The 27965-nt window shown below is 44.0% G+C and overlaps 2 protein-coding genes across 2 annotated transcripts; both read right to left on the reverse strand.

Moving 5' to 3' along the window:
- KCNJ4 (potassium inwardly rectifying channel subfamily J member 4) lies at window positions 1–27965 on the reverse strand. The gene is made up of 3 exons (XM_083701159.1): window positions 27391–27965; window positions 3720–3910; window positions 1–2178 (listed from the first exon to the last, which is right to left on the reverse strand). Exons 2-3 carry the CDS (start codon window positions 3755–3757, stop codon window positions 837–839), a joined length of 1380 nt encoding a protein of 459 aa, XP_083557285.1. The 5' UTR covers window positions 3758–3910; window positions 27391–27965; the 3' UTR covers window positions 1–836.
- LOC310825778 (endosome-associated-trafficking regulator 1-like) lies at window positions 10282–11770 on the reverse strand. The gene has a single exon (XM_083699580.1). It carries the CDS (start codon window positions 11565–11567, stop codon window positions 10437–10439), a length of 1131 nt encoding a protein of 376 aa, XP_083555706.1. The 5' UTR covers window positions 11568–11770; the 3' UTR covers window positions 10282–10436.

The following is a 27965-nucleotide window of genomic DNA, read 5'->3' on the forward strand; positions in this document are numbered from 1 at the left end:
TGAAACATTATATTTTATTAAAAAATAAATAGTTACAAAGTCACTTTTTTTCAGGTGAGAACACGGAATGAGTCGGATGGTGAAGGTAGGTTGAGCATATAGATCCCATTGCTTAGAAGAGACCAGTTACTGGTCATTAGATGCTGGTCCAGTTGGGAATTTTTCCTCTTGCAAATTTCTCTCACTTGCCTTCGTTGGAAGGGACCAAAATCTCAAAAGGATCAGAGACAAGTTAATTAACTTACTTAGGAAATCATGGATACCAAGAACCAGGATGAGAAGAGCTGAATTGTTAATGCATGAGAGCAGAGGAAGCTAAAGCTATTCTCTCCTGAGGCAACTTTTTAAGTATGCAACAAATAATATACATGCAGATTATATCCCCCCACATCGTATCTTCCCCTGTCCCACGAAACACCAGATTCTCCAGTTTATCCCAGCGTGGTTGACATTGCAGCTTTTTTTGTCCCACAGCAATCATGTCAAACACTTTAGTGATCACTGGTCCGAAAGCTGGCAGCTTAACAAACTATCTCCCATATTATCCTACGCCATAGTAGCTCTTGCTGTCTTTTCATAGTTTCGAGCCACACGGAAAAGCTGAACTGTGGAAATGAAGTGGGGAAATGATCTCAGTTCTGTTCTGAATTCAGAATGTCTAAAAACACAGTCTTTCCTAACCCTCATAGCAAGATACCTGAGCGTCTTTACGTTCTCAGGTTTTTAAGAGTCAGTAGAAGAAGCAGTACTGAAGGGCTTTTCCAACCAAGCACTGGTACTAAAGGGAGAAGGAAATGGTGGAGAATAAGGATGGGATGGAAAGTTCAGTGTGGAGATTAGATGGCAGATTCCCTGCGGTATGAGAGGGTATCCAGAGGGATGGAGACCTGCAACCGATCAAGGTCCCTGTGGCTCCCTAACTCCATCATAGGTATGACTCCTGCATCTTCCGTGGCGCTTCCTCCTAAATCTACTCCTACAGCCAAGTCATTCTCCTCCTCATCTTCATCCTGGCTGACAAGAGCCAGCTCATTCTCATAGCAGAAGGCACTGGGGGGCAGTGGAGGCGAAGGCAAGATGGTGATCTTGCTCTCCTGCAGTTCCCGAGCAGAGCAGCAAGGGGTTCCAGCCACCTCGTAGGTCTTGTGGAAGCGTGAATAGTCCACCTTGTAATGTTTCTTCTCCTCAAAGACAACAGGCTCAAAGCGGTGTCCCCAAAGGATCTCGCTGGCCAGGTAGGAGCTGCGAGCCTGGGTGGTCATGGCTGTAGCTTCCACCATGCCCTCAAGGATGACGACAATCTCAAAGTCCTCCCTCTCCAACTGTTCCTTGCCCATCCCATAGAGTGGGCTTTCCTCATCGATCTCGTGAACGATAATAATGGGAGACACTAAGAAGATGCGGTCAAGGCCTATGTCATAGCCCACGTTCAGGTCTCGCTGGTCCACTGGAAGGTACTCGCCTTCTGCCGTCATGTAGGGCTTGATAAGCTGGGCCCGAACGTGAGCTTCCACAATATGGCTCCTCCTCAAGTTTCCCACCCGCCACATGAGGCAGAGCTTGCCGTCCCGTAGAGAGATGACAGCATGATGACTAAAAAGGAGAGTTTGGGCTCTTTTCTTGGGGCGTGCCATCTTAGCCATGATAGTGCCTATCATGAAAGAGTCAATAACACAACCCACAATGGATTGTACCACTACCACCATGATGGCTAGGGGGCATTCCTCAGTCACGTATCGGAAGCCATAACCGATGGTTGTCTGTGTTTCTACCGAAAAGAGGAAAGCTCCCAAGAACCCAGTGACGTGCTTGATGCAGAATTTTGTTGCTGCGGGAGAGCCGCTTCCTGCACTGGGGGCATCTAAGTCACCGTGAAAGAAAGCAATGATCCAGAAGAGAAGGCCGAAAAACAGCCAGGAGACCAAGAAGGCCGCCGAGAAGATCATGAGCATGTATCGCCAGCGAGTGTCCACACATGTTGTGAAAATGTCAGCCATGTAGCGCTGGGATTTGTTGCTCAGGTTGGCAAAATAGACATTGCACTGGCCGTTCTTCTTGACAAAACGGTTGCGGCGTTTCCGTCGTGGGGCGTGGCCTTTTCCATTCCGACTGTGCCCATTAATGCTGCCGAGGGAAGAAACTTTATGTCCATCCTCTTCAGTGGAGACAATACTGTACCTTTTGAGGAGAGAAAGATCACAGTTAAAAGTGGGAGAAAGGAAACTTTGAGGAAGCATGTGGCCCTCTAGAAGTTGTTGGTTTATAATACCCATCACTCCTGACTATTGGCCCATGATGGCTGGGACTGATGGGAGACGAAGTCCACAGGTTCCTCAGCCCTGCCTTAAAAGGTCTCCACTAACACTCATGCAGAAAGGTCCACTGCCTCATTTGACTCACTGCAGGATCATTGTTTTACTTGACTTCTGGTGTATGTGTCTGTGGGCACATTGCACCAGATGTCCTGAGTGACCAAGTTGAAGTGTGTGTGTGTGCGCGTGCGTGTGCGCACGAGCGATTCAGAAGGGTGAATCATTCTGACTTCAAAATACCTGCAATTAAAATGATGTTCTGTTCTTTGCAGTTTTAGAATATTATATTTTTGTATATGTACATATTGGGAATGAGAGGGGGAAAGCATTTAAACCATTTTCAAAGTAGAGGGTGTAATGACTTAACCCCATATGAGATTCAGGGTTCCAGGCATCACAGAGTACATTCAATACAGGGATTCAGAAGGTCCTCTAGATCTCATTGAGCAGATCAGAACTCAAGTCACTGCACAAAGCAGTGCTATGAAGAATATGTATCACAACAGTGCAGCATTCAGCTAGTACTACCCAAAGCCCAGAGATTTATCTGAGTGGCACTCGCATGCATACATCTTCCAACATGGACATTCATTATACATACAACTAGAGTGACCTCCTAGACTGGACAAGGCAGACAAGGGGCTGCGTGAATATGGTTTCATAACTACATGTTAACTCTGGATTGCATAAGGCCGGAAGCTTCTATTTTCTGTTCGGTTCTCGTTTGTTGATCTAATTGTGCATCTGTGACAATGTTTATACACTTCCACAGTTTAGACAATTCTGTTGCTACAGCAACAAGCGTGTCTCCCAGCATCCTGGATCTAAAACCAAAGGTGTAATTTAGAGATCAAGAGACAAAGGGTTGGCAGATACCCTGAAAGAAACTCCCTCTCTCCAAGATATGCGACCTGCCTTTGTCTCCTTATCCCTCCAAATATGTCACCCTCTCTATTTCCATTTTGCCGTAACGGGAGGAGAGTTACTCCTGCTGCTGTTGGCTGGCAAGCCTAGTTCAAAATGATCATCTGCAAGTGATTACTGCTAATCCATATTAACTAGTGAGATTGCCAGGACCCCTACCCTTATCCTAAACTGCAGCAAGAGCTCTAAACCCCCACGACAGGACTTTCTTTGGGATACTTCTTGCCGTGCTTCCTGAACTGATGTCACCATTGCTGCTGGGAACAATATTAAGAAGCATCTTGGATGGTGGATCAAAGTCTAAAATGCAAGATGCTCTTGTATACAAATCAGGTTGTAGCAATGTACATGCCTTGTGTTGTTTGTGCCTTGGGTGTATCAAAGGGAGGGATTTTTATACACAACTGTTGGGTTATATGTGTGGCCAACAGGAAATTCAGATGGACACAGAACAATAAAGACTGGATAGAACAAGCCCCTCACCTGTTTACCCGGATGCTGCCCATGACTCGCTTTATCATGAGGTACTCCTCGTTGTAGAGGTGAGAGGTTTCTGATGTTGTGTGGAGTGGGTGTCACACACAAGTGTACACACAACACAAGGCGGTGGTACCTCAGGGCTGGTGGGTAGCAGTGGTGGCAGCCATATCTGGCAGTCGCTGTGGGGTGAATACCTGTTTTAGAGACAAAAGTGTGGAAGAAATATCACAACACCTAAAAAGATTAGTCATAGCCTAGACCAGAGTAGGTAACCTCTAGCATGTGGACCAGTCTTAGCCTGTGTGGCCATTTTGTCCATATCCTAGTCAAAGAAAACATGGGATTTTTTGTTGTCTGTATTCTATCCCATCTTCCTGCATTACAGAACTCAAGCAGGTATATATGGCGTTCCCAGTCTGGAGTAGACTGCTTAGCTTCAGCAAGATTGCTGCATCTTCAGACTGTACCTTAGAACTATGGTAAACAGCTTTTCACAAGTGAGGCTTGAAACCACAGCTGGCTCTGGAGGGCAGGAAGGTTGAGCATTTGCCAGGGTCCCCAAACTAGCAATGGACTCACTGTCCTAACAGTGCTATCCTTACTACTTTTCAGAGAGTATTCAAGAAGATCAGAGGCAGCCTAATCAATGCCTTGCCGTGGCGAAGGGGCTTGAATAACTCAGAGAAGCTATTACTTATGTCGTGCAGGGCCACCCAAGATGAACAGGTCATAATGGAGAGTTTTGACCAAACGTGATCCACCTGGATCCACCACTCCAGTATCCCTGCCAAGAAAACTCCAAGGACAAAGACAACAGGCATATAAAAGTTATGACGCTGGAAAATGAGCCCCTCAGGTCGGAAGGCATCCAACATGCTTCTGAGGAGGAAATCAGCCCTGAGTGCTCACTGGAAGGACAGATCGTGAAGCTGCGGCTCCAATACTTTGGCCACCTCATGAGAAGAGAAGACTCCCTGGAAAAGACCCTGATGATGGGAAAGATGGAGGGCACAAGGAGAAGGGGACGACAGAGGACGAGATGGTTGGACAGTGTTCTTGAAGCTACCAGCATGAGTTTGACCAAATTGCAGGAGGCAGTGGAAGACAGGAGTGCCTGGCGTGCTCTGGTCCATGGGGTCACGAAGAGTCGGACACGACTAAACAACAATAAGGGAATCCTCAGTTCGCTTGCCCCACATCTTTCAGGTTAGCCCCACCCCACAAAGGGCACTGTGTCCAAGGGCCTCAGAACCCTAGAACCAGAGTTGCTTAAAATTATTGCCTGCTTCAGTTGCTTTGAAATGCAATTATACTATTTCCTAAATGTTTGGTGATGAGGTGCCATCCAAATAACTGAGTCTTGAAGGGACCCTTGCTTCAGTTCCTTTGCAATGCAAATGCAAAGCTTATGCTGGATGAAAACGTATTCACATTACAAATGCCTCCCTTCCCCTTTCTCTTTCACGTGAAAAAGAAAGCTCAGACTTTTCAAACAGAAAGGGGGAAGGCTCAAAGGGGATTTAAGCTCATTGTATGATGTGTTCTATGGCTTCTAAGAATTGGGCTCAGAGTGATGCCAAGGCTTCCACCATAAATTCTGAAAGCGGAGTGCAACTTGTGTGAGAGGGATCTGGAAACATAAGGCTGGAATCCATAAGGCTTTAAATGATACAGTAGATACATTGAAAACATATTGCTCTGCTTTCCTTTGGACTACAGTAGCGAGGCAGAGAATGGGGTCTTGTCATCTGGGCAGTCCAGGACCTCCAGACACGCTGCCCAGGCTTGTGTCCTAGAAGGTCACTTTGGTGCTACTTATGCAGCAGTTTCACTTCACCCTTGGAGGCATGCTCCACTGTATCTCAAGACAGATGCTAACAATTGCTGAATCAGAGCAAACAGCAACCCACAGAAAACTTGAATTGCATACCCTCCAACATTTCTCCGATGAAAATAGGGACGTCCCATTCCATAATGATAATTTTACTATTTATGCCCCACACTTTTTACTGGGTTGCCCCAGCCACTCTGACCAGTTTCCAACATATATAAAAACACAAGAAAACATTGTAAACATTAAAAAAAAATCCCTATACAGGATTGCCTTCAGACAGCTCAGGGGTAGGATGACTCCATACTCTTCAGCATTTCTCCAATGAAAATAGGGACATCCTAAGGAAAAGGGGGATGCGGGTGGCGCTGTGGGTTAAACCACAGAGCCTAGGACTTGCCGATCAGAAGGTGGGTGGTTCAAATCCCCGCAACGGGGTGAGCTCCCGTTGCTCGGTCCCTGCTCCTGCCAACCTAGCAGTTTGAAAGCACGTCAAAGTGCAAGTAGATAAATAGGTACCGCTCTGGCAGGAAGGTAAACGGTGTTTCCGTGCACTGCTCTGGTTCGCCAGAAGTGGCTTAGTCATGCTGGCCACATGACCCGGAAGCTGTACGCCGGCTCCCTCGGCCAATAAAGCGAGATGAGCGCCGCAACCCCAGAGTCGGCCATGACTGGACCTAATGGTCAGCGGTCCCTTTACCTTTACCTAAGGAAAAGTGGGACATTCTGGGATCAAAGCAAAAACTGGGACAGCTTCTCTAAATCAGGAACATCCCTAGAAAGTAGGGATACTTGGAGGGTCTGGAATTGCCGTTTGTTGTGCTTTAAAGAGCAGGTTTTTGCAAGGAGATATCTGGGCGAAAGAGTGCTCAGACCCAGAGCTTTAAAACATGGACATGTGCCTGGAAAGTGTAAAACGTAAGTGTGGACAAGCTCTGACTTAAGATGAGATTTGTCAGAGCCGTAAGGCAGCTTCTTAAAAATGAAAAAGGAGTGTATTTTCTGCACCACACACACTAAAGCAGAGAGGGAAGTTATCTTCTTCTCATTTGGCAACTGCCCCTTTCTGGAAGTTCAGGCTGCATCATCAACATTCCTGGAGATGAGCAAGAAATTGCTTCATTTCAGGTTGGGTTTTTTCCCTTTCTGAAGGAACGTTTCCTGAATTTCTAGTCTGATGCCAAAGAGCAAAACCAATAAAACAGAAGACATTTCCATGAAGGTGCAACCTACCAGTATATTCCACCCTGTTCCAATTTTTCATGAGTGATAATAACTTTTTTCAAGGGATACCACTCCAGCTCTCAGCAGACATTTATCTGGCCGGAAGCAATTGCATTGATTTCCTATACAGTTGTGGTTCCCAGCCCTCATGATTCTGGAAATAAACTTTAAAAGGTCAATGTAATGTCTGCTAAGAGCTTTCAGAGTAAAGGCTGTCTGGGAGGAGCATCAGCTAGGAGAATTGACTAGGAGGACGGGAGGGAGAAGGGGCACAACTCTGGGAGTTTTTTCCAGAACAGGGCATCATCTGCTGGAGTTCCAGAGTAATTGAGAGGCACACCTTGCTCTGGCAGCTGAAAGCGGGTGATAAGAAGGCTTTCATGTTTCCCTATGGTTCTAGGGAAGTCAGAGAAGCAGAAAAACAAAATAGAGGTTAGATATTTACTCCCCTTTTCTTTGATGGGGTTTCTGCTTCACATCAAGCATTTTTAAAGGTAGGGTACAATTGTCTGCTTTTCTTCTTAAAAGCTAAAGGTTGCATTTCAGCTGGCGGAAGATCCTTTGTGAAAGTTCCAGGTTGAGTTTATTCAGTATAAATGTATTCTATGACTGACAGCTGATCCTACTCAATTGGGTATTATGTGATGTACTGCAACTCTTTGGGGCAGTGTGTGTGTGTGTGTGTCTATGTCTAGTGCTTTTTTTCTTTACAAATGTTTAGGGATACTCTCATTTTGACTCAAGAAAAATAGTTCAAATCAGGGGGAAATAAATACAGTAAATGGACAAAAGTACAAAGATTCACAAAATGTTTAGGGGTATGTGTACCCCCCCCCCCGAAAAAAGCACTGTCTATGTCTATATGAATCAGCACAGTTGTCTGCATTTGAGGGAACTTTTCTTGAACTTCCAAATAAATTTATTTAAAGTTGTTTTCATGGTTTTTTAACTGATACTTTTTATTGTCATATTCCCTTTGTAAAGTACTTTGAGGGTTTTCTTTTTTAACAACCAAGTGGCATATAAATTTTATGAAATAAATAAAATAAATAAATTTTGGGCTCTTTTTTGGAAACATGTTTGTTGTGCCTGAGAAAGGAGGACAGCGTCACAGTGTCATTTTCCATCTTCCTGCACAATACCGCCTACCCATTGATATCCCTTTCTTGAGGTCTATTCTTCAAGGGAAGGGGCCATAGCTCTGTGGCAGAGTATCTGCTTTGAATGCAGAAGGTTGCAGGTTCAATCCCTGTGACATACTGCCTTCTTGTTACTCTCTGGTTACGCTAGATTTCCTTCCTAGCAATTGATAATGCTGTCGTGACCTAGGTGGCCTATTACAAATTAAATTAAAATGTATTTCCTGAATTACACTGCAAGTAGCTTACTTTCTTTTACCAGATGCCCCTTTCTTTACTAATAAAGCCAGGGACCAAGACACAAACCACAGTGGACAAGAGCTCTCCCTTCAGATTGAAACTTTTTTTCTGGTTAAGGGCTAATAACGTGCCCTTAACAACTATGGACCTGGCAAAATTTCAACTGGAAAAGCTTTATCTGTTGCCTTTCATACTGCAACTTAAGGTACAGGAGCACTGCCAGAAAAAAAGTTGGCAGTTCTGTTTCTCCACCCTCACTCTCCCTGCTGTGCAGATTGGGCCCTACAAGCCAAGGACTGCTGAGGAGAAGTTCTGTCCCTCTGAATTCAAATTGAGCTCAGTCTGCTTGTTTTCCTGACTCACTGATACAACTCCTCCCAGTGGGAGAGGGACAGTAAACTTCATTTCCTCATAGGAATAACAGGATGGGTGAGAGGTTGGGGACTAATGTAATTAAAAGCAGAAAGTTAGGGCAGGGTGGCCTTCTAGATGTTGCTGAGGTCCAACACCCATCATTCGCAGGGTTCCTGCTGGCTGAGACTGATGAGCGATGTGGGCCAATCCCATCTCATCCCTCTGCTAGTGCATTTTGCCTAGACGCCACAAAAACAGGCAACTGAGCTCAAGCTGGGTTTTGCGGGGTTTTTTGCAAATGGCGCTTGGGCTTCCATTGCTTTGCAGGGTGATCCAGCATTGCCCAGAATGCTCATTCACATGACATGTGGCTCTCCTCTTTTTCTAAGCAACAGAGATCATTTAGAAAACACCTGATCCCTTAAAATTCAACACAGGCAGATGCAAAAGACAGAGCTGCTGCATCTGACCTTTCAAGAAATGGGTTGTACCTCAGCAGCAGAGCATATATGCTTTGTATGCAAAAAGGCACAGTTTTAGACTCTGGCATCTCCAGGCAGCAATGGGAACGACCCCCATCTGAAACCCAGTGCTGAGCTAGATCAACGGATGGTGTGGCTTGATATGAAGAAGCTTCCTCTGTTCCTTTGCTACCTTTAATGTTGTACAGGGACTTTCAGCAGGTGTAGCTTTCAGGATAAGTCTTACTAAGAGCACATGACAAGCACAGTACCAATGAGGTGTTGTTGTTTTAAGACCACAATGGTGTCACCTGAAAACATGCTTCCGGTTGTATACTCTGAGCCTCAAAATAGCCAATAACCAAATTTATTGGTAAAATAGCCAAAAACCAAGTTGTCCCATGTCTAGCAGGGCAAGTAAGAACAGGTGCAAAAGAGGACAGGGGCCCTGCACCTGTTAATAGCTATGTAGCACAGGGACTCCCCAGCACTGACACCTGCTGAAACCCCACCCCCTCTTTTCTGCAACTGTTAAGGAAGTGCAGGAGCCTCCACTTTTGCATCTGTCCACCCTACCTAAATGTGAAGTCTCGCATGTGAAAGCAGTCTCAGCCACATGGCTTTGAGCAAAATCACTGACCAGCCACTATTGTTGCTTTTACGTTTCTTGTGTGCAAATCAGCATTTGCACCATTCCGTCTGTAATGCAAATGCAGATTCATAGGATTGTAGAATCTACACTGTAGAGCTGGAAGGACCAATTGTAGAGCTGGAAAGACCCAAGAGGATCATCTAGTTCAGCCCCCTGCAATGCAGGAATACTTTGCCCAAAGTGTGGCTTGAACCCACGACCCTGAGATTAAGAGTCTCATGCTCTACCAACTGAGCTATCCCACAACTTGCATTAGGCGGCATGTTTATCTGCTTTACAAAGGCTCTTTCCCCATTGCCCTGCACCAGCAGGGCTTAGATGTTTACATAAATAACATGACAGTGGCTCCCATCTCATCTGAAAACATCCTTAAGATTGAGGATGTTCTCAGAGCTGTGTACAAATAGCAGTCCTGGCTGGTGAGGATCTGGGGAGGATCTGAATTCTCCTCCCCACCAGGCCACTGTTCCAATCTGAATCATCTCCCCCATTCTGTGTGGCTGCTACAAGCACACAAGGGTCAATCAGGTGTTCCACATTAGCTTGGCTCAAAGCCTGAGTCTTAAAAAAAACTAAACTAAGGTCTGCAGGTGTCCATGGGACCTGAACACTGTTACCTCTTACAAGTTAAGCTTTGAAACAGAGTATTCAAGTCATGAGTATATGAAATTAATTTTCCATTATGTAATAAAAGTACTTCTGGGGGAAAGAGAGAGGTCGCTTATTTGGAGCCATGGAATGCCTCAACGTTAGGAGAGCAAATTCTTTAAGCTTCAAAAGGTACCACAGGAGCACTGCACTTGCAGGCAAGAGAGCTCCCTAAGTTTCTTTTATCACTTCCTCTTCAACTTCAGACATCCTGCCTACAGATTTAAGGAGGTCAGCAACAAGCGTCAACGTCTCAGCTCCAAAGACGAGCTGGTGGATGGTAGCGTGTGCATGGTTGGTGACCCTGAGGAGGTTCTGCAAGGCAATTTCAACATGCTGTTTCACTGCTCCCATGTTGCTAGTTTGGCCTGATCGCAGGTTTTCGTTCTCCACTTTGTAACAGGTCAGCTCAGCCTGGAGGAAGCACATCTCCTGCTTCATCTTCTCAACATCACTCTCCGCCTTCAGGGCTCTTTGAGTCATGCACTGGAGATTTTGTTCTGCCTGTTGCACCAGAGCTTCCAGATCCTGAGCGTCTTTCTCCTCTTTATTCACCGTGGCTTGCAATGTCCTCTCCAGGTTCCTTACCATTTGGGTCTGACTTTCTGAGAAGTTTTGGATCCTTCTGATCTTCCTCCTCAGCATGGAATTTTCCTCCCTAAGCTCTTGGTAGCTCAGCTGCGGAGACACGTATTCCATATTTTCTATGGGTTCTTCATGGGCAACATAGCTTTCATCCGTCTTGGTATGAGAAGGGCACCCAATACACGTCTCGTTGTCACTGAACCCCCACGAAGAGAAAGCCTCCATCCCTGAAAGACTAGTTGTGTTGTAATTGTATGGATCACACTGAGCCATGCTGGCAATCCTCGACAGATGCACTTTGTCATAGGCAGATGGCGGGTATCTTTCTCTCCAGTCGTCATCGTCATCTGATAAATGATCAGAAACTGTTGCCTCCTTGTATAATGGCTCTTGAAATTCCAGGTTCAAGCCCAGTGGTTCTGGAGACAAAGACACTACTTCAAGCCCAAGGTTCTGCCTTGCCATTTTCTTTCTGTAATTTCTATTTTTTACTTCATGCTGTCTTCCAGGACCACGGTTCTTGTTTTTACCCATCCCTTTCAAAGAAAATGTGGGTGGGTCATTTGAATTTTTCATCTGATTGTCTCCAGAGCTGATGTGACCCTTGATGTGGTCTGGAGGAGGTGGTATGTGGTGGTGGTAACAGGGCTGGATTTCCTCTTCTTCTTCTTTCAGGCCTCGGGAATGTGAGCAGCCTGCCAGAAGTGGCCGTGGCATGTTTTGGAGGGAGGCCCTATTGGCTTCTATAGAAGTTTCATTCTTCCCAATTAGCACCAGCCCAGGTCCCACTTCTTCTCCAGAGGATTAACCAGCCCTGTCAGCTGTAGTGCCAGTGCTGCTGGCCTCAGCACAATTTAATGGTCTACTGAAGCATCTGAGTCTTTACCTTGTAGGTGTGCATCTCTTTAATAGTGGAGGAAGCAGAAGTTGCCTTGATCTATGATGTCACTAGATGACAGTACTTCATTTTGTGACTTCACAGGCTTGGGAGAGACACATAGCTAGAACAGCTTTTACAACTTTTTCCCCCAGCCAGTGACGTTGAACTATATACTATTGATGCCAGGACTTGACCCTGTCTGGAATCTTCCTAGGTTATCATGCCATGCCCCAGTTTTAATGCCAGTAACTAGATAGTAAGATGATCAAACCAACTATGGATGGGCAATCCTAACTAGGACCAAGGAGGACTGGGGCAGTGCAGCTGTTGCTGCATTGAAAGCCCTAAAGACTCTTGCCAGTCTTTGTTTTTTTGCTGTGCTAGCTCCAGGGCTGGCACAGCTGAGGAACCCAAAATTCTGGTCCCTTGTGGGAACTGCAGACCTTTGGATTCTGTAGATCCTCCAGTGCTCTCTACCCCAACTCTGCTGGTAGTGGCCTCCTGCCCACCTGAGCATAGCAGACACCTCAGCTGCAGCTGCAGCACCCCAGCAGCACTCCTCTCCTTTGGCAGAGAGGTTTGAGAGCAATGATTTCTGTTTAAATCCAAGTCTGTGGCTATGAAAGACACAATATCCTTTGAGGGGTATTAATGCTGTGAACCCTTCCATCAAAAGCTCAGGTTGTATATATGCGTAAATAAGCCATATATCATAAAGATGCCACAGCCTCCGCTGTGCCTCATTCCAAAGGAAACGTGAACCCTGGGTAAGAGCCCAGAACCCCTGGAATCTTGCACCACTTGGATATTGGCCTGGCATGCAATAGTATGTGAATAACGCTAATCACAAATGTTTTTTGTTTTTAATGATGCTGGTGTTTTGAAATGACGCTGGTTAGCGTTTAAGCAGCAATGGGAGGGACAAAGGGCTGCAAGGGAGAAGCTTTGTCTGCTAACTTTGTCCATAGTTTTCCATATGCTAATACAGAATCTATTCCACAATGCAAACATTAAAAAACTGTTATTATTCAAGCTTATATCCACCCTTCCTCTACTGATTTCAGAACTCAGGGTGGAATACATGGATTCTGGTTTACTTCTGTGCAGTGCTTTTTTTTCTGGGGAGACGCAGGGGTACTCGTACCCCTAAACATTTTGTGAATCTTTGTACTTTTGTCCATTTACTGTATTTATTTTTCCCGATTTGAACTATAAAATGGTATTTTCTTGAGTCAAAATGAGAGTACCCCTAAACATTTTTTTAAAATAAAAAAAAGCACTCACACAACAACTGTGTAAAATAGATTAAGGTGTGTGTGTGTGTGTGTGTGAGAGAGAGAGAGAGAGAGAGAGAGAGAGAGAAAGAAAGAAAGAAAGAAAGAAAGAAAGAAAGAAAGAAAGCTGACTTTGTAAGGAATTGCACTTTGGAAACTTCTCACTGTAACTGTTCTTTGAGAGTACAACTGAGTTCACTGTCCTGAATTGGCTTCCATCATTTTATTAAAATCATTGAGTTGGAAGGTACCTTGGAGGTCTTCTGTGTAGGATCTGGAATGCAAGACAAACAAACCTGGCCTGGCTCTAGCCTCCACTCAACAACCGTCAGCAAAGGAGAGCCCACCACTTCCTGAGGCAGTTTTCAAGCACTTTTCAGGGGAAAAGCCCCACACAGAAGGTGACTGAGCAGTTCCAACCTGGATTAACCTGATAACATGAAAGACTGTGACCAGTTCAGATAATCTGTGGGCAGGATTTCATTCATCTGTTTTACTGTTCAGGGGGAGATGGCGAGTTACGAAACCAACCAACAGAAAATGCCAAGCACGCAAGTTAAAACCAGGCCAGTCTCACTTTGCTCTGCCAACATGTGGCATATGAAGGGTATGAAGAGGGGAATGCAATCAAATGTGCTTTAAAAAAATAATAATTATAAATAGACCGAGGAGTATATGCCAGCAGTTCCCATCTGTCCTCCCAATGATTGTTAAATGATGGATTTCTTTAGGCAACCTCATCCCCTGAGGCTTAAATAGCAATTTTATGTCTCTCATTGGGTGCATTTTGGGGTAGGAAGAGAGGCGTGGTGGGTTCTCCCCCCTCCCCATAGTCCAAGGAGCAATACAAAAAAACAACAACCGAAAAAATGACCGAAAAACCCCACCCCCAAAACAAAACAAACGGTTGGAAGTGAAACCATCTTCAGAGCGTGACTCAGAGCTATTCATAGCTCCACAAAGCCAGCTGCAGCATCAGAGACAGAAGGGATTCTGCCTGTATTATTATTTCAATTACCATCTGAATTAAAAGTTTGAGCCGTGATCAACCCACATGGTGGAGGGAAGGAAATGCAGCAAAGCAAGGGATGAACACCAAGACCTGCTGGATGACACAGCCAGCGTGAGACATAGGGAAAGGTTACAAGCCCCCTGCCACCTCCAGCTTCTTTCTCTTCCCAGAAGAGCATCAGTACTTATCTAGGCCCTTCACTCAGATGGCTAACTAGTTGTTGTTTTTTCTGGAGGGCCACTTTGGCAAGCAAGTGAGTTGGGTGAGCACCTCAACCCCTATGCCTAAGATTACCTGGCCTGCAAGTTCTATTCCCAGCCAAGTTCTATTCCCACAGAAGCTATGTTCTCCACACACCGCTTCCGCTTTTGGGAACTAGGGGGCCAGAAAGCATCCCTCAGATTGCCAGATCTGGGTTAGGGGCCTCAAAGTTCTTACATTTTGGTCTCTCCTGTGTTGATATAGCCCAAAAGTGGGAAAGTTACCATACCATCAGGAATCCTGTGGAAGATAAGCTGGGATATAATGATCCTGAACAAAATAGCAAGACATGAGCAGTTATGGGGTGGAGGGGTTCGTTTAGTGAGGATTTTTAGGGTGGGGGAGGTTACCATTTTTGTTGTATTGGAGCGACTACAAAACAAATGAAGCGGTAATTATGGAGGTATTAACTATGACTAATGACTTAACCGATTTAACTTCTATATGTGTTTGCGTGTTAGGCAACTGGAAAAGTCAAATAAGAAGACAAAGGAAATGTAGCACATAAACCCCTTTTTAAAAATCTTTGCTCCTGTGTTAAGTGAATGACATTCTCTATAATGGGAACATGGCTTCCCATCATGAGATATGAACACAACTGCTGTCTTCTGAATGGGAAGGAAGTTTAATGGAGTTCAGGATTGTGGGACTTGTAGGCCTTTTCTTTCACAATAAATGTGCAGTTAATTGTCTGTTGGGGAGGGATGTCCTTAAGAACTGGACTTGGTGGGTCAGCGGAGGATAACAGCTTTTCTCAGGCCCAGCGACCACTAGCCATTTTACCAGATCTGAGGGGGGAAACGTAAGAGGAGCCCTGCTGGACCAGACCAGAGGCTTCCCTTGTCCGACTTCCTGTTTCCCACACAATGAGTGGCCAGATATCTCTGGGAAGGCCCCATGGAGGACATGAGGCCATAGTCCTTTTCCTGCTGCTGTTTCCCATCAGCTGGTATTCAGAGGCATATCACCTATCACCTTGAAGGTAGCAAACAACCATGATGATGATGACAAGTAGCCATTGGCAGAAAGTTGAGCTGCAATTGCAAGGCTACTGTGGGGATGCTCTTCAGAACCAGCTCAAATGGGGAGGAAGATGGCAGTGAATAAAAAAGGGAAGGAGACTGTACTGCTGTCTATGAGGAAAGGGGAGATCGGAAGGTCACGGCCTATGGATGGCAAGCAAGGAACACAGAGTAATAATCCTCTCCAAGGCGTGTGAAAACCCAAAGCTGGTTTTGTGTGTGTGTCATAAATATCACAGACCCACTGTGAGTATTATTATTATTATTATTATTATTATTATTATTATTATTATTCTCTGATGAGTTTAAGGTTTATGAAATACAATCCACTGAGAGACAGACTGAGAAGAGCTATTGAAATTCACCTGCATTAAAAGCAGGGCCGGTCCTATCATTAGGTAATGCAGCCACCTCAGGCAGCAGATTCTGGGAGTCACGAAAGGTCAGCAAGTTGTAAGTTGTTATTGTCATGTTTTTACTGCCAGGGTGGGAAGAGAAGTGCATGTGGGATTCTCAGCCTCAGGATATGTTCACATCAGTGGCTTGAAATGCAATGAGGTCATTTCCACACATGCTCACACACTGTGTTTCAAAGTTGTGTTTGCAGTGAGCTGTTCACATCGGAGAAGGGCAGGGATGTCTTCACCCAATGCGTTTGACCTTTTTCAGTTTCCTCGTCCCTGCACCCCCCTGAAACTCCTATATGTTAAGTTTTTCATCTGCAGTTGCACATCCATCTGTGTGTTTGTGACAGCATGTTCAAATTACTGCTTACTCCACATACAGTTTTCTAGCTGGATTGAAGCTCATTTGAGGAAAAAACAAATCAAACATCAGTTTGATGTGGATTGTGGCAACGTCATGTGAATGCAACTTCAAAAATTAGCCGTGGGAATGCACTGGTTGTGGAGTAAAGCAGTAATGTGAACATACCCTTAGATGCTAAAATAACTTGGCTGGGTATGTATGTCTTTATGTATGGCAGAAGTATGTCTTTCTTGCACCAGCCCTGACTAAAAGTAATAGTCAAGGGGACCAGGCCTGAGGTGGTATATTTTGAAATACCATGGGGCAACAAATAGTCAATTATTTAGTTTATCACTGTATTTAGTTTTTCACTTTTTACCACCATGACAGATTTTCTGCCTGAGGCACTAAGACTGGAGTTGTGAGCCCAGTTTTTGAGGGGCGTAAGCCCAACTGAATTGACTCAGACTACAGTTTTGTAGTCTTTTGCTGTTTTGTATGTCTTTTGCTGTTTCTGGAGCCAGTGTGCAAGATACGCATATTTCTTCAGTATGTCACATGTGAAGAGGAGGGGGAAGAGACAGTCTACTATGTAAATGGTAGTGTAAGACAGAGGGATCATCTTGTCACCTCACAATCTTCTTACCAGCGAAACGCTCTATCTTTTGAAGAGGCACTTCACACAGAGGATTGTTGATGTGAAATCAACATTATTTATCTGCACTGGTCTTACAAACACCTTCTGCCTGTTTATTCTACACATCAAAAAGGCAGCCACTAGGAGGCTGCAGAGTAGTTGCTCTTTTATAAATCTTGATGACTTACGTAAGGATATTTATTGATGACTTAGATCAGCCTGCACCAACCTGATGCCAACTATGGCTGCCCTGGCTGGGACTGATGGGAGTCGTACTCCAAAACATCTGGAGGGGGCCAGGATAGCAGATAACTTACGTATTGGAAACCACCTCATGACACAGGTGGGACAATTCAATAATGTGGATAGCATTAACTTGGAATGATCAGAAAATGATTTGCCACCAACTAAGCATTCTGGATAATTTGATGAACTGAAGAGTTTTAAATTCATTGTGCTGAACAAAAACATGCAATCCACAAATTCCCATAACCTACCATGACCCTCTCTTAATATGCAGCTCTTTCTAGAACACAACATAGCAAACACTTCATTAAAAGGCAACAACATTAATATCTGCCTACCTAGGAGTGCTGGATATTTAGGGCAGAGAGGGGAGACTTCGTGTTTGATCCCTGGTGAGAAGAATGCTGTCACCAGAGTATAGCTACTGGCTCTCACATTAGGAACAGGTAGTGATAAAAGCAGGATTTTGGCACCTGCTCTGTGGAAAGAAACCCTAGTGCCTTGCTTTTACTGTGCATGCCCTACCAATAAGTATGAAAATTTGAAACTGAAATGTATGCTCGTTCCCTTGAGGTGCCTAAGCTCATGGTTTCTTATCACCAGGCTTATCTACATAATCATCTCCACAGTGCTCTCCATTTGCACACATCCCATTCATCAATATTTCCACATCTATGCCCCACACGGCACACACAAAAATACCTTTCTGTGACAATTATAGTGCCTGTACTGTCACAGTGTAAGAGCAATAAGTGTGATGTCTGCAAGGTAAGAATGCCTGCAATGTAATAAATCATCACGGGATAGCAGTAAATGGTAATCCTCAATGGTGAGTTAGCTACTAATGGAGGGAGTGATGGGAATTTAAAAAGTTTAAGAGGGTCATCTTGGGGAAAGGGGGATATGATGTTTGTAAAGGTAAAGGTAAAGGTAAAGGGACCCCTGACCAGTTGTGACTGACTCTGGGGTTGCAGCACTCATCTCGCTTTATTGGCCGAGGGAGCCGGCGTAAAGCTTCCGGGTCATGTGGCCAGCATGACTAAGCCGCTTCTGGCGAACCAGAGCAGCGCACGGAAACACCGTTTACCTTCCCACCGGAGCGGTACCTATTTATCTACTTGCACTTTGACGTGCTTTCAAACTGCTAGGTTGGCAGGAGCAGGGACCAAGCAACGGGAGCTCACCCCGTTGCGGGGATTCGAACCGCCGACCTTCTGATCAGCAAGCCCTAGGCTCTGTGGTTTAACCCACAGCACCACCCGCATCATATATGATGTTCGTATATAGCATTAAAAGTCCCTGCTAGGTTTAGCAATCGGGGCAACTCTTCATGACATGTTGATGTGCCCACATGCTTCAGGCACCAAAGAAGTGAAAAAGAGATACAGAATAGGGTGTGTGTGTGTGTGTGTGTGTGTGAGAGAGAGAGAGAGAGAGAGAGAGAGAGAGAGAGAGACTACACACCTTTACAGCTAACGATGAGAACACAGATAAACATCCAAGCAGTGCTTGAGCACTAAGCGCAAGACTTTATAAAGTGAATAGGGGAGTTTTATGCAACATGCTATGCAAATGTGAATAGGGGAGTCTGCAACCTTCAAACAATATCTTAACAAATCACAAAATGGTTGGTTTTGTTTAAGAAACAGTGGCATGTGGCCAAAGAGGAGAAGACACTCTGTAACTTATCCATGGCGAAATCTATGCTCACGAAATGCCGGTAAAATTCTGCAACAATAAATGCATTATCAGAGGAAAGTATCAGAGTTTCCTAGCTATAATATATCTAATACTGCTTTGACTGCTCAGAAAATGCGATGTGCCATAACAACCTGCAAAAGTGCACAGGGCTTCTTTTTTAAAAAAGAAGAAGAAATCTTCTTGACTTCTTCATTACCTGATAAGACCAATTTAACCACTTGTACATGCAGCTGATTATAGGACATGCGGACAGACTGTGTCAGTCTTTTTAAGTACAGCAGTCAGACTAATTTAAATCACATTTCCTAGCTGAAAATTCAGATGGTAGGTTTAACAGTGGCGTGGCCGCCTTTATGGAGATTCTTGCCCTCAGTTTGATTATGATGGTACTATGTTGTGGAACAGAAAGTGACGTGCCATATAATTCGCCTCATTCCTCAAAATAAGGTCAGCATCAGAGGTCATGACATAACCAAACTCTAAACAGCTCAATCGTTGCCAGACCTAGTTTATCTACGTACTTCTATTGATGGGGAAATATAAACAAAGAAAGCTTCTGCTATTGATCCGTATGCGCGTGCGCATATATGCACATGGGTGCATGTACTTCTCAAGGGTAGGGATATTGTTGTCCTGCACATGGACAGAGAAGGAGAGGTAAAAATGAGTGGAAAAGACAGCGAAAATGTTCCGAAGAGGTAGCAGTGCCTTAAATCTTACAAGGAAAAACAGGAAAGGCAGAACAAGTCATATGGCAGACCTGCATTCATTCTTTCTTTGTACCCACAGCGGCTTCTTTTTCATTAGGCTTGGCAAAACACCACAGAACCCATTAACTGGACTGTAAATTTGGGGGCTAAGTACCTTCAGGTGGAAAAGATTGATTGGGAGGCATTCAGTAGAAGTCACATACTGTTTTTGTTAATAGCACAGCTGTCTATCTTTTACATGTGCCAGAAATAAAACCACAGCTCGGGTGCACAGGGCCAGATCCTCAGCTGGTATAAAGTCATGCTTGCTTATATCCACTGATGGTCTGGTCCATGCTTTGCTCTCTCTTTTGCACCCAAAGAAAGCGACGACTTCCATTAATACCGTATGCGTTTTCTTCTGTGGCATCCATTACTGACTACTGTGAGGAACAGGATAGTGATCTAAAATCCTTAAAAGACATTATGGCCTCATCCTCCACTAGCTGTGTACAAATGCTGAACTGAACACCCTTCAACTTTTATTTTTACCCAATATTTGATCTGTGCTGCGTGCCATGAAAATGTGTGGGTACCTATGTGGGTGTTACACGAAATTGTGTCAGCCTGGAAAGGGACAAATATTTTCCCTGGCAGATGTCGGTACTAGATACATGGCTGAAAGCAGAAGTGGTGGTAAACCTCCCCACTTTTAAATTGCCCTGCGGGGAGGGGGGGACTCTGAACACTGAGACTGTCACCTCGTGGGATTTCCTTCTACCTTTTCCTTGATAAGCTGCCCACTTTCAGCATCTCACTTTTCTTTTTAGTGTGTTTGCAGCATTGCACTTTGTTCAATAAGTGCATAATTACTGTGAGAGAATAATAATAACTTGATGAAGGAGGGTAGAAGATAAGTCAATGCCACCCACACTCAGAGGGATAGCCCACATAACCCAGGGAAAGAAACTATATGTTAGAAACAGATGCAGGCGGCCAGATACCAGTGTGTTATAAGGCTGTACATGCATTGGCAGAAATGGGCAGGTGCATTGCATGTCAGATGGGCAGTTGAACTACGTGGTAGTATCCTGAGCACCTGCCCTGCAATGGCACTATAAAAGATGTGACTGCAGCATCAGTGACTGGAACATAAGGATTCCCACCCACCTCCATTTATTTTTCCAGTTTTGGAAAAGAGTACAGGGTGATATTCAACCAAGAGTTGACCTATTCACTAAGTAGACCTATTGAAATTAATATTCATGAATTTCAGTGGGTCTGCTCTGAGTAATACTTAGTTGAATACCACCCACAGTGCATCGATTGTCTAAGGCAGTGTTCCGCAAACTTGGTTCTCCAGCTGTTTTTAGACTACAGTTCCTATGATCCCTGACCACTGGTTCTGCTAGCCAGGGATGATGGGATTTGTAGTAAAAAAAATAATAGCTGGCGAACAAAGTTTGGTAAACCATGGTCTCAGGTTTCCATTTTTCCCACCACATCAAGGAAGCTTCCTGCTTTATCTTGCAGTTCCATGACAGGGTAGAAATTCAACAGGTGCATATTATTCTGGCCTGCAGATGCAGTGATGGGGAGGACATTCTTGTTGAATCTAATCATGATTAGACATGGCACGAAACCCTACCTAGCAAATTTTGTATCATTCCTTTATAAAGACATCCAGCCTCAGTTAGAAAGAAAAAAATAAACAAGCAATAGGATGTCCACCTCCAAGGCCAATTTAGTGTTCTGTGTACAGTCGTACCTTGGTTGTCGAACTTAATCTGCTCCAGGAGTCCATTCAACTCCTGGAACTGTTTGAAAACCAAGGCGCAGCTTCCGATTGGCTGTAGGAGCTTCCTGCACTCAATCGAAATCCATGGAACCAGCATTGGACGTTCGGCTTCCAAAAAAACGTTCACAAACCAGAACACTCACTTCTGAGTTTGTGGTGTTCAGGAGCCAAAATGTACAAATACCAAGGCATTCGAGAACCAAGGTAGGACTGTACAGTGGTACCTCGGGTTAAGTACTTAATTTGTTCCAGAGGTCCATTCTTAACCTGAAACTGTTCTTAACCTGAAGCACCACTTTAGCTAATGGGGCCTCCTGCTGTCGCTGCGCTGTCAGAGCACGATTTCTGTTCTTATCCTGAAGCAAAGTTCTTAACCTGAAGCACTATTTCTGGGTTAGCGGAGTCTGTAACCTGAAGCATATGTAACCTGAAGCGTATGTAACCCAAGGTACCACTGTATTCATAAACCATGTGAACAAGATGGCAGTCTCATAAACATCATCTCCACAACCCTAAATACAAATCACCTGATAAAACAGCCAGGAGCAAATAGCCACTGGTGGCCACCGGTGGAATGGTCTTGGGGCACTTTTGCCTTTGTGAAAGTATTCAGAGTCTGGCACATGCTCTGATGAGCCAATTTATCTTGGTAGACAAAATTGCATCTGATTTTTCCATTGTGCTTATCCACCTGCAGTTTAAACCAATTTCAGTTTATTTGTCTGTGACTGTCAGGCAAACAGAGGCAACAATACATTCGTGTGATATTAGCATAACCTGTTGGCAGATGCTTTTTGCAGTGCTGTGTGCCAACAAACATATTTTCTTTAACAAATCGCTAAAGTAGTAGTCTGGGAAACTGTATGTTTATGACTGAGGAACCGATTTTTGAGATGCAAGTGGTCACATACTGCTTTGTTGAACTTAACTAGACCGTCAGTACACTTATTTAGAACATGCTCAGATAGGTAAATATTAACTGGTTAAAAGCTTGCATGAATTCCTTGCCAGTTTAGTGGACAGAATGAACACAGACCCTAGAAAATGGATTCAAAATGCTGCCTGGATATGAGCTTTCAGGTGAGCTTTGAGCAAGCCTCACAGCCTCAGTGTTCATCTATAAAATGGGAACAAGTATGAATTTTCATAATGATATTATTACTAAGTACCCAAACCCTGGCCTATTCTGCCTATATCATCCAACAAGTCATCCTGCAAGTGAAATGAGAGTCAGAAAAGAGACTTTAGATGATGGTATATACCGTAAATACGTCTATAATTTATTGTATTTTTTTCCACCTTTCCCTTTGTTGCTTTTACTACAGTGATGAAGTAAACTGCAGCTGCAAGACAGGGAGATTAAGGCTCACAGTCAATGGTGAACACTTATTATTCCCCATTGTCATTTGAATAAATTATATATTATATATAAAATAATATATCTGTTCCTAGGAGATGATCGGAGGAGTCTGGCTCATTAGAACAAATGGAGGTCTTCTAGTAGTTAAAAAGAGAGTTAACTGTTCCAACTGCACTCCCAAAATATCAAATTTTTAAAAAATTGCCAGCCAATTTCTAGTAATGTCCCCACCCCAGTCTCAGAAAAAAAACAACAGATTGCGCACACACCAATTTTGGCATAAGAAGAGGCAGGAAAAAGAAAGGGGAAGTCTGTGGCCATAGAAGGGGAATCAAGAGGGAAAGTGATCTCCGTTGCTGCAGTCTCTCCATCATCTCCCTCTCGACTTCACCCCATCTTCTTCCTTTCACTCACCTCCCTCTTCTTCCATCCCCACCAGAATTACTCTTTAAAATATTTGTTCTCTGCTGTGTAATTATTACCATTGTCAGAAGCTATATACAGTAGGTCTCATGCTTTGATGACTCACCCATTCTGGAGGCACCATTCTCAACAGAGAGGACTTTTCAAATCCTCATTTGGCACCTAGTTTTTACTTGGCTGAACCTCTCTTATATAAACTGTGCAAAGATTAGGTGGTCGCCATCTCATCTGTCAGGAAACAGGCCCCAAATCATATCAGAGGAGCTGCTTAAGGTCCACTGATGGTGTACTCGGTCCCCTGAGATTTAGCAAAGAAAGGGCAAATTTCAATGCTAGGAGAAATGAAATGGTTCTCAATAGGAATAAATCCATTCCCGGATTTATTCAAGATGAAATTGCAAAAAAAGCAAAGCTGTTAAGCAACTCTTTATTATTGCTTTTTGTAGCAATGCTGAATGGCTACTTTCAAGGGGAAAAAACAGAGTTTGGCTCTTAGACATGCATACTTGGAAACCCATTTAGCTGTTCAAAATTGTCGTTCAGTGCATACAACCTGCAAGTTGTCCAGAAATGCAAATAATCCTAGGAATCCTCATAAGTGATCTGAAATGGCGGGTGGGTGAGTATAATCCTCACTAAATAACAGCCCCAACCTTACAGAAGCAGCTCAACACCGTTCTGTGGCGCTTCAGAGGGCAAATAAAATTCTCCCTTTCTAGGTTCAATGAAATGACAGCAGGCCTCTGTGAAGAACTGGGTCTACCATGAATTACCGTATTTTTTGGTCTATAAGACTCACTTTTTCCCTCCTAAAATGTAAGGGGAAATGTGTGTGCGTCTTATGGAGCGAATGCAGGCTGCGCAGCTATCCTAGAAGCCAGAACAGCAAGAGGGGTTGCTGCTTTCACTGCGCAGCGATCCCTCTTGCTGTTCTGGCTTCTGAGATTCAGAATTTTTTTCTCTTGTTTTCCTCCTCCAAAAACTAGGTGCGTCATGTGGTCTGGTGTGTCTTATAGAGCGAAAAATACGGGTATTACAAGGCAGTGTATATGTGTGTGTGCTGATTTAAATAGGGTAGCCATTTATGCATTGCCAAAAAGAGTACATGGCAACACAGATTTGCATAACATGTGCACATACTAATTTGTATCTATAAATGCATTCAGAAAGAATCACTGAAATTTTAATAGAAATTCCGCACATCTCTCCATAGCAGGGAAGACTCAACAGACAGCCTGCGTGACAGCCTGCTCATTCTGCTGTCTAGATGCTCACTGCAGATGGGCAACAGCAAAGACCCTCCCCTTCTTAGCACCCTTTGTCTTAAAAACAAGACTGGACCTTCAAAGTCCTTCAGACAGAGGGCTCCTTGAAATAGATGGCTGTCCTCTGTAGAGTAGGGCACCTGGTCACCCTAGATTTAAACACAGCAGTGACAGCAGGTAGGAGAGGGCTAAACTCTTCCTCACATACTCCCCTAAATTATTTTTAATGCCATTTTAATATGAATGGCATTCCGTCACTGTAAAGTCTACTGGGAAATGTAAAGTTGGAATTAAAGTCCACTGGGAGAAAAATGGACAGTAGCACAATTGTATGAATGTTTATTCAAAAATAAATCCCACTCTATCCCGAGGTATATGTTCATAGTACTGCATCCTGAAAACTGATTTTCAGTGGTACAGTATGGGTGGGGTGGGGTTTGATGTCTGGCTCCAGCCATGCTGGACTTTAAATGGTCCTACTCACAGTCCACACTGAATAGGGAATCAGCTAGTTGGGCTCTGCCACTTTCTGGTCAAACTGAGCCCAAGGATTGTGCATGACCATGGCTGGGATAATAATAAGGCATATCTGGTGGTATCTTGTAGCACATAAAACTGTTGGCCCCAGTTCTGTCACCTGACCGCATCAGACACTACATTTAATGCTCAGTGGATGCAGCCATCCACTTTCCATGAATTGCTACCCAATTTGTCAGGGCAATGGCATAATTGATTCTGAGTTCCGTGGCCAAAAGTTAACCAGTGGGATTCAAGAGTCGGTCTCAAAGTATATGTGCACCCATCTATCTTACATCTGACGCAGTGCAAACAATTACAAGGAAAAAAACAGCATGGCGCCAGCCCTTTCCAGGCCTGTTAAAACAAGAATCTCTTCACCGGCTGGTGAAAGGATCAAAAGGAGGGAGCCAGTCTAACTTCTCTAGGGAGGGACTTCCAAAGTCTGGGAGCATCTGCCAATAAGGCCAAATAATTTAATACAAGCAATTGCACTGTCATCATTCCTCTGCTATCAAATGTGTCCAACGTTTGGCCCCATAAAAAGCCCCAAGGTGTAGCTGATTCCTAAATCGACCTTCGTGATCAATAATTCTGTATTAAAAGGGTTCTGTCTATGAAGCACTCTCTCAGTACAGTCCTATATATGCAAAACCCATTATTTCTAACTAGCACTTCATTGCTAGACTTGCCAATCGCTGATAATTCCAAATATATGCCATTACAATCTAGTTCATACATTTCCTTAGTGGGAAGGGACATGCATAAAACTCAACCCTGCCACGTCTAACATAGGAACTTCAGATACGCTGAGACTGTAATTAAATTTATTTATGAAATGAGGTACAGCATGGTGGTCATCTGGTCCCTATAAGCTATGTGGAAGCCGACAATTTTCCCTCTCAAGTCCAGGATAGTCTCGTATTTGTCTGAAGTGCAAGTTAAGAGTGATCAGGTTGTCAGCCACAAGTAGGAGTAGGAGTAGAAACAACAACAACATAGTTTGCAGCAAAATATCAGTAGAGGTTTACACAAAGAATCACCATGCCTCACTGTACTAGCTTTTAGCAAGGCGTGAAAGGTTATTCTCTGAGACCTCTCGTTTAGTTTTAAAGCACTGAATCCGAAGAATGAGAGGATCCTACATTGATCAAGGCTTCCATCACATGCTCACAAAGCAAAATAAATACATGCACAAATGGTGTGCATGTGGAGATGGCTTACACACTCTTTTCCCTACATGGAAGTGATATTTATGTAGGAAAATTGTGTCTACAAGGGGCCTTTGGCACAGTGGGCCCTAGATGCCATGTCTGGCCTCTCCTGCGCAGGCAGTTCTTCTGTTTGCCCAACAATGAAGATGCTGTCCTTACTGTTTGCAAGAAGGGAAGCCTGAGAGGTGGCAGCTACTAGCAAGGTGTGATTTCTCAGGGGCATAAGCCCAGCACGGCAGAAGTGAGCAATAAGACCTGCAGCATAACTTGGTGGAATATTAGTTGTGCCCTTCTGCTCACTAAGTTGGAGGCTCTCCAATGGCAGAGAAATTGCCGTGGAGTCGGGAGCAGCGGTGGCATCTACTTGCACTCAAGAGCCTGCCTTTCCTTGACATGTTAAAAGTGGTGAAATAAGCAGACAGATGCCCCAATCCACATACAATGTACATGGGGAAATTCTGTTGGTATTCCTGCCCATACTATCACCAGTTATCTATCTATCATCTATCTATCTATCTATCTATCTATCTATCTATCTATCTATCTAATCTATCTATCTATCTAATCTATCTATCTATCATCTATCTATATCTATCAAGATACCCCATGTCTTCTATAACACATATATTCTATAATCGCCTGCAAATAATTTCGTCAGCAGTTAGTTTGAGCTCCTTTACATAACTGCTGTAGTTTGAGGCTACTTTCTGTAGCTGAGATCTGAGATTCAGTTCTACCGCTAAGATCAGCTTAATAGTCAATCAGTGGGTGACCTTGATAGGACACAACAAGGAGATGAGTGGTATCAATATAAACTGTGTCTGTCTGGCTATGCAGTGACGGCATGCGGGGAGACAGAGAGGCGGGGGAGATGCTCGTGGCAGTTACAGTCCCAGAAAAAAACTTTGGCATGCGTTTTCTGAGAAAATTGGGGTTTCTCCTCCACCCCTCCAGAGTCCTGTGAATCCCCTCAAAGATCTCATTCCAAATCCATCTGATTTGAGACCTCTCAAAAAAGACCAGTTTGAAAAACAGCTTGAAAGCAACAGTGAAGAAGGACTGCCCAAATAGACCACTCACAGGGTAAGAGAGATGGAGAATTGGTACTCGTGAAGTTAGTTAAGAAAACATGCTCTGAAGCCCAATATACCACACAAGAGTACCCACGAAGTTATGCAAGCAAATGTTCTAGAGCAAAATGAGTAAATGTTATAAATAAAAACAGTTCAGAGTCTCGTGGCATTTTAAAGACTAGCAGATTTGTTGTAACATGAGCTTTCATAGATTACAACCCACAGGTAAGCCTTCGCTGGGATGAAAGCAGCCTGCACACAGGATTGCAGCCAAAAGTAAATTGTGTATGTGCCTGCATTGACAAAGATACAGATACAGATATCCCCCAGTTTTATGCAAAACACACTGAGGCATAGAAAATGCATTAGCTCCAACTAGAATCAAATATTGTAATACACAACACCTACTAATGGTCTCTTACCCGGTGTATGGTCAGCTTATTCCCATCTGAATTCTGCAAATCCAGTTATCAGGGGAAAGGAAAAAAGAGGGAAATGCCTGCATCCCATCCACTTTGAGTTACATCCCCTGAAACTGTTCCCTCTCTTGGTCCATTTTGTATGGGTATGCTTTCCAAGTAGCCCAGTACAGTTTTCTCTGATTTGATCTTTCTCCAACTTTCTTCACTGGTTTGTCAACCTGCTTCTTTGCTCTTCTTTGTTTCTGGACTTTTCTGATTTTAGCATGCTGTTCTGTGCAGTGTTCCCATCCTTATATCTTCAGCTTAACCACCGGCTCTTGAAACAATACTTCTTTCTAGCTTTGCCTTTGTTTCTTATTTCTCTCGTCTTTTTTACACTCCTGCTGTTCCATTCATTCTTTCCCTTCAGGGTCTCTCTCTCTCTCTCTCCCCCCTCTATTTCTTCTGTTTGAATCGCTTGTTTCTACGTTCTCTGGTCTCTGTGCAGTCTGTAGCTAAGAAGTCAGTAACTCCGCTAGAATCCAACAGCCTTCAACTACTTTAACCCATCCCTGCATGTGATCTCAGAACCATGG

This window comes from Podarcis gaigeae (assembly GCF_964106915.1).
Source record: "Podarcis gaigeae genome assembly, chromosome: 10".
Lineage (NCBI taxonomy): Eukaryota > Metazoa > Chordata > Lepidosauria > Squamata > Lacertidae > Podarcis > Podarcis gaigeae.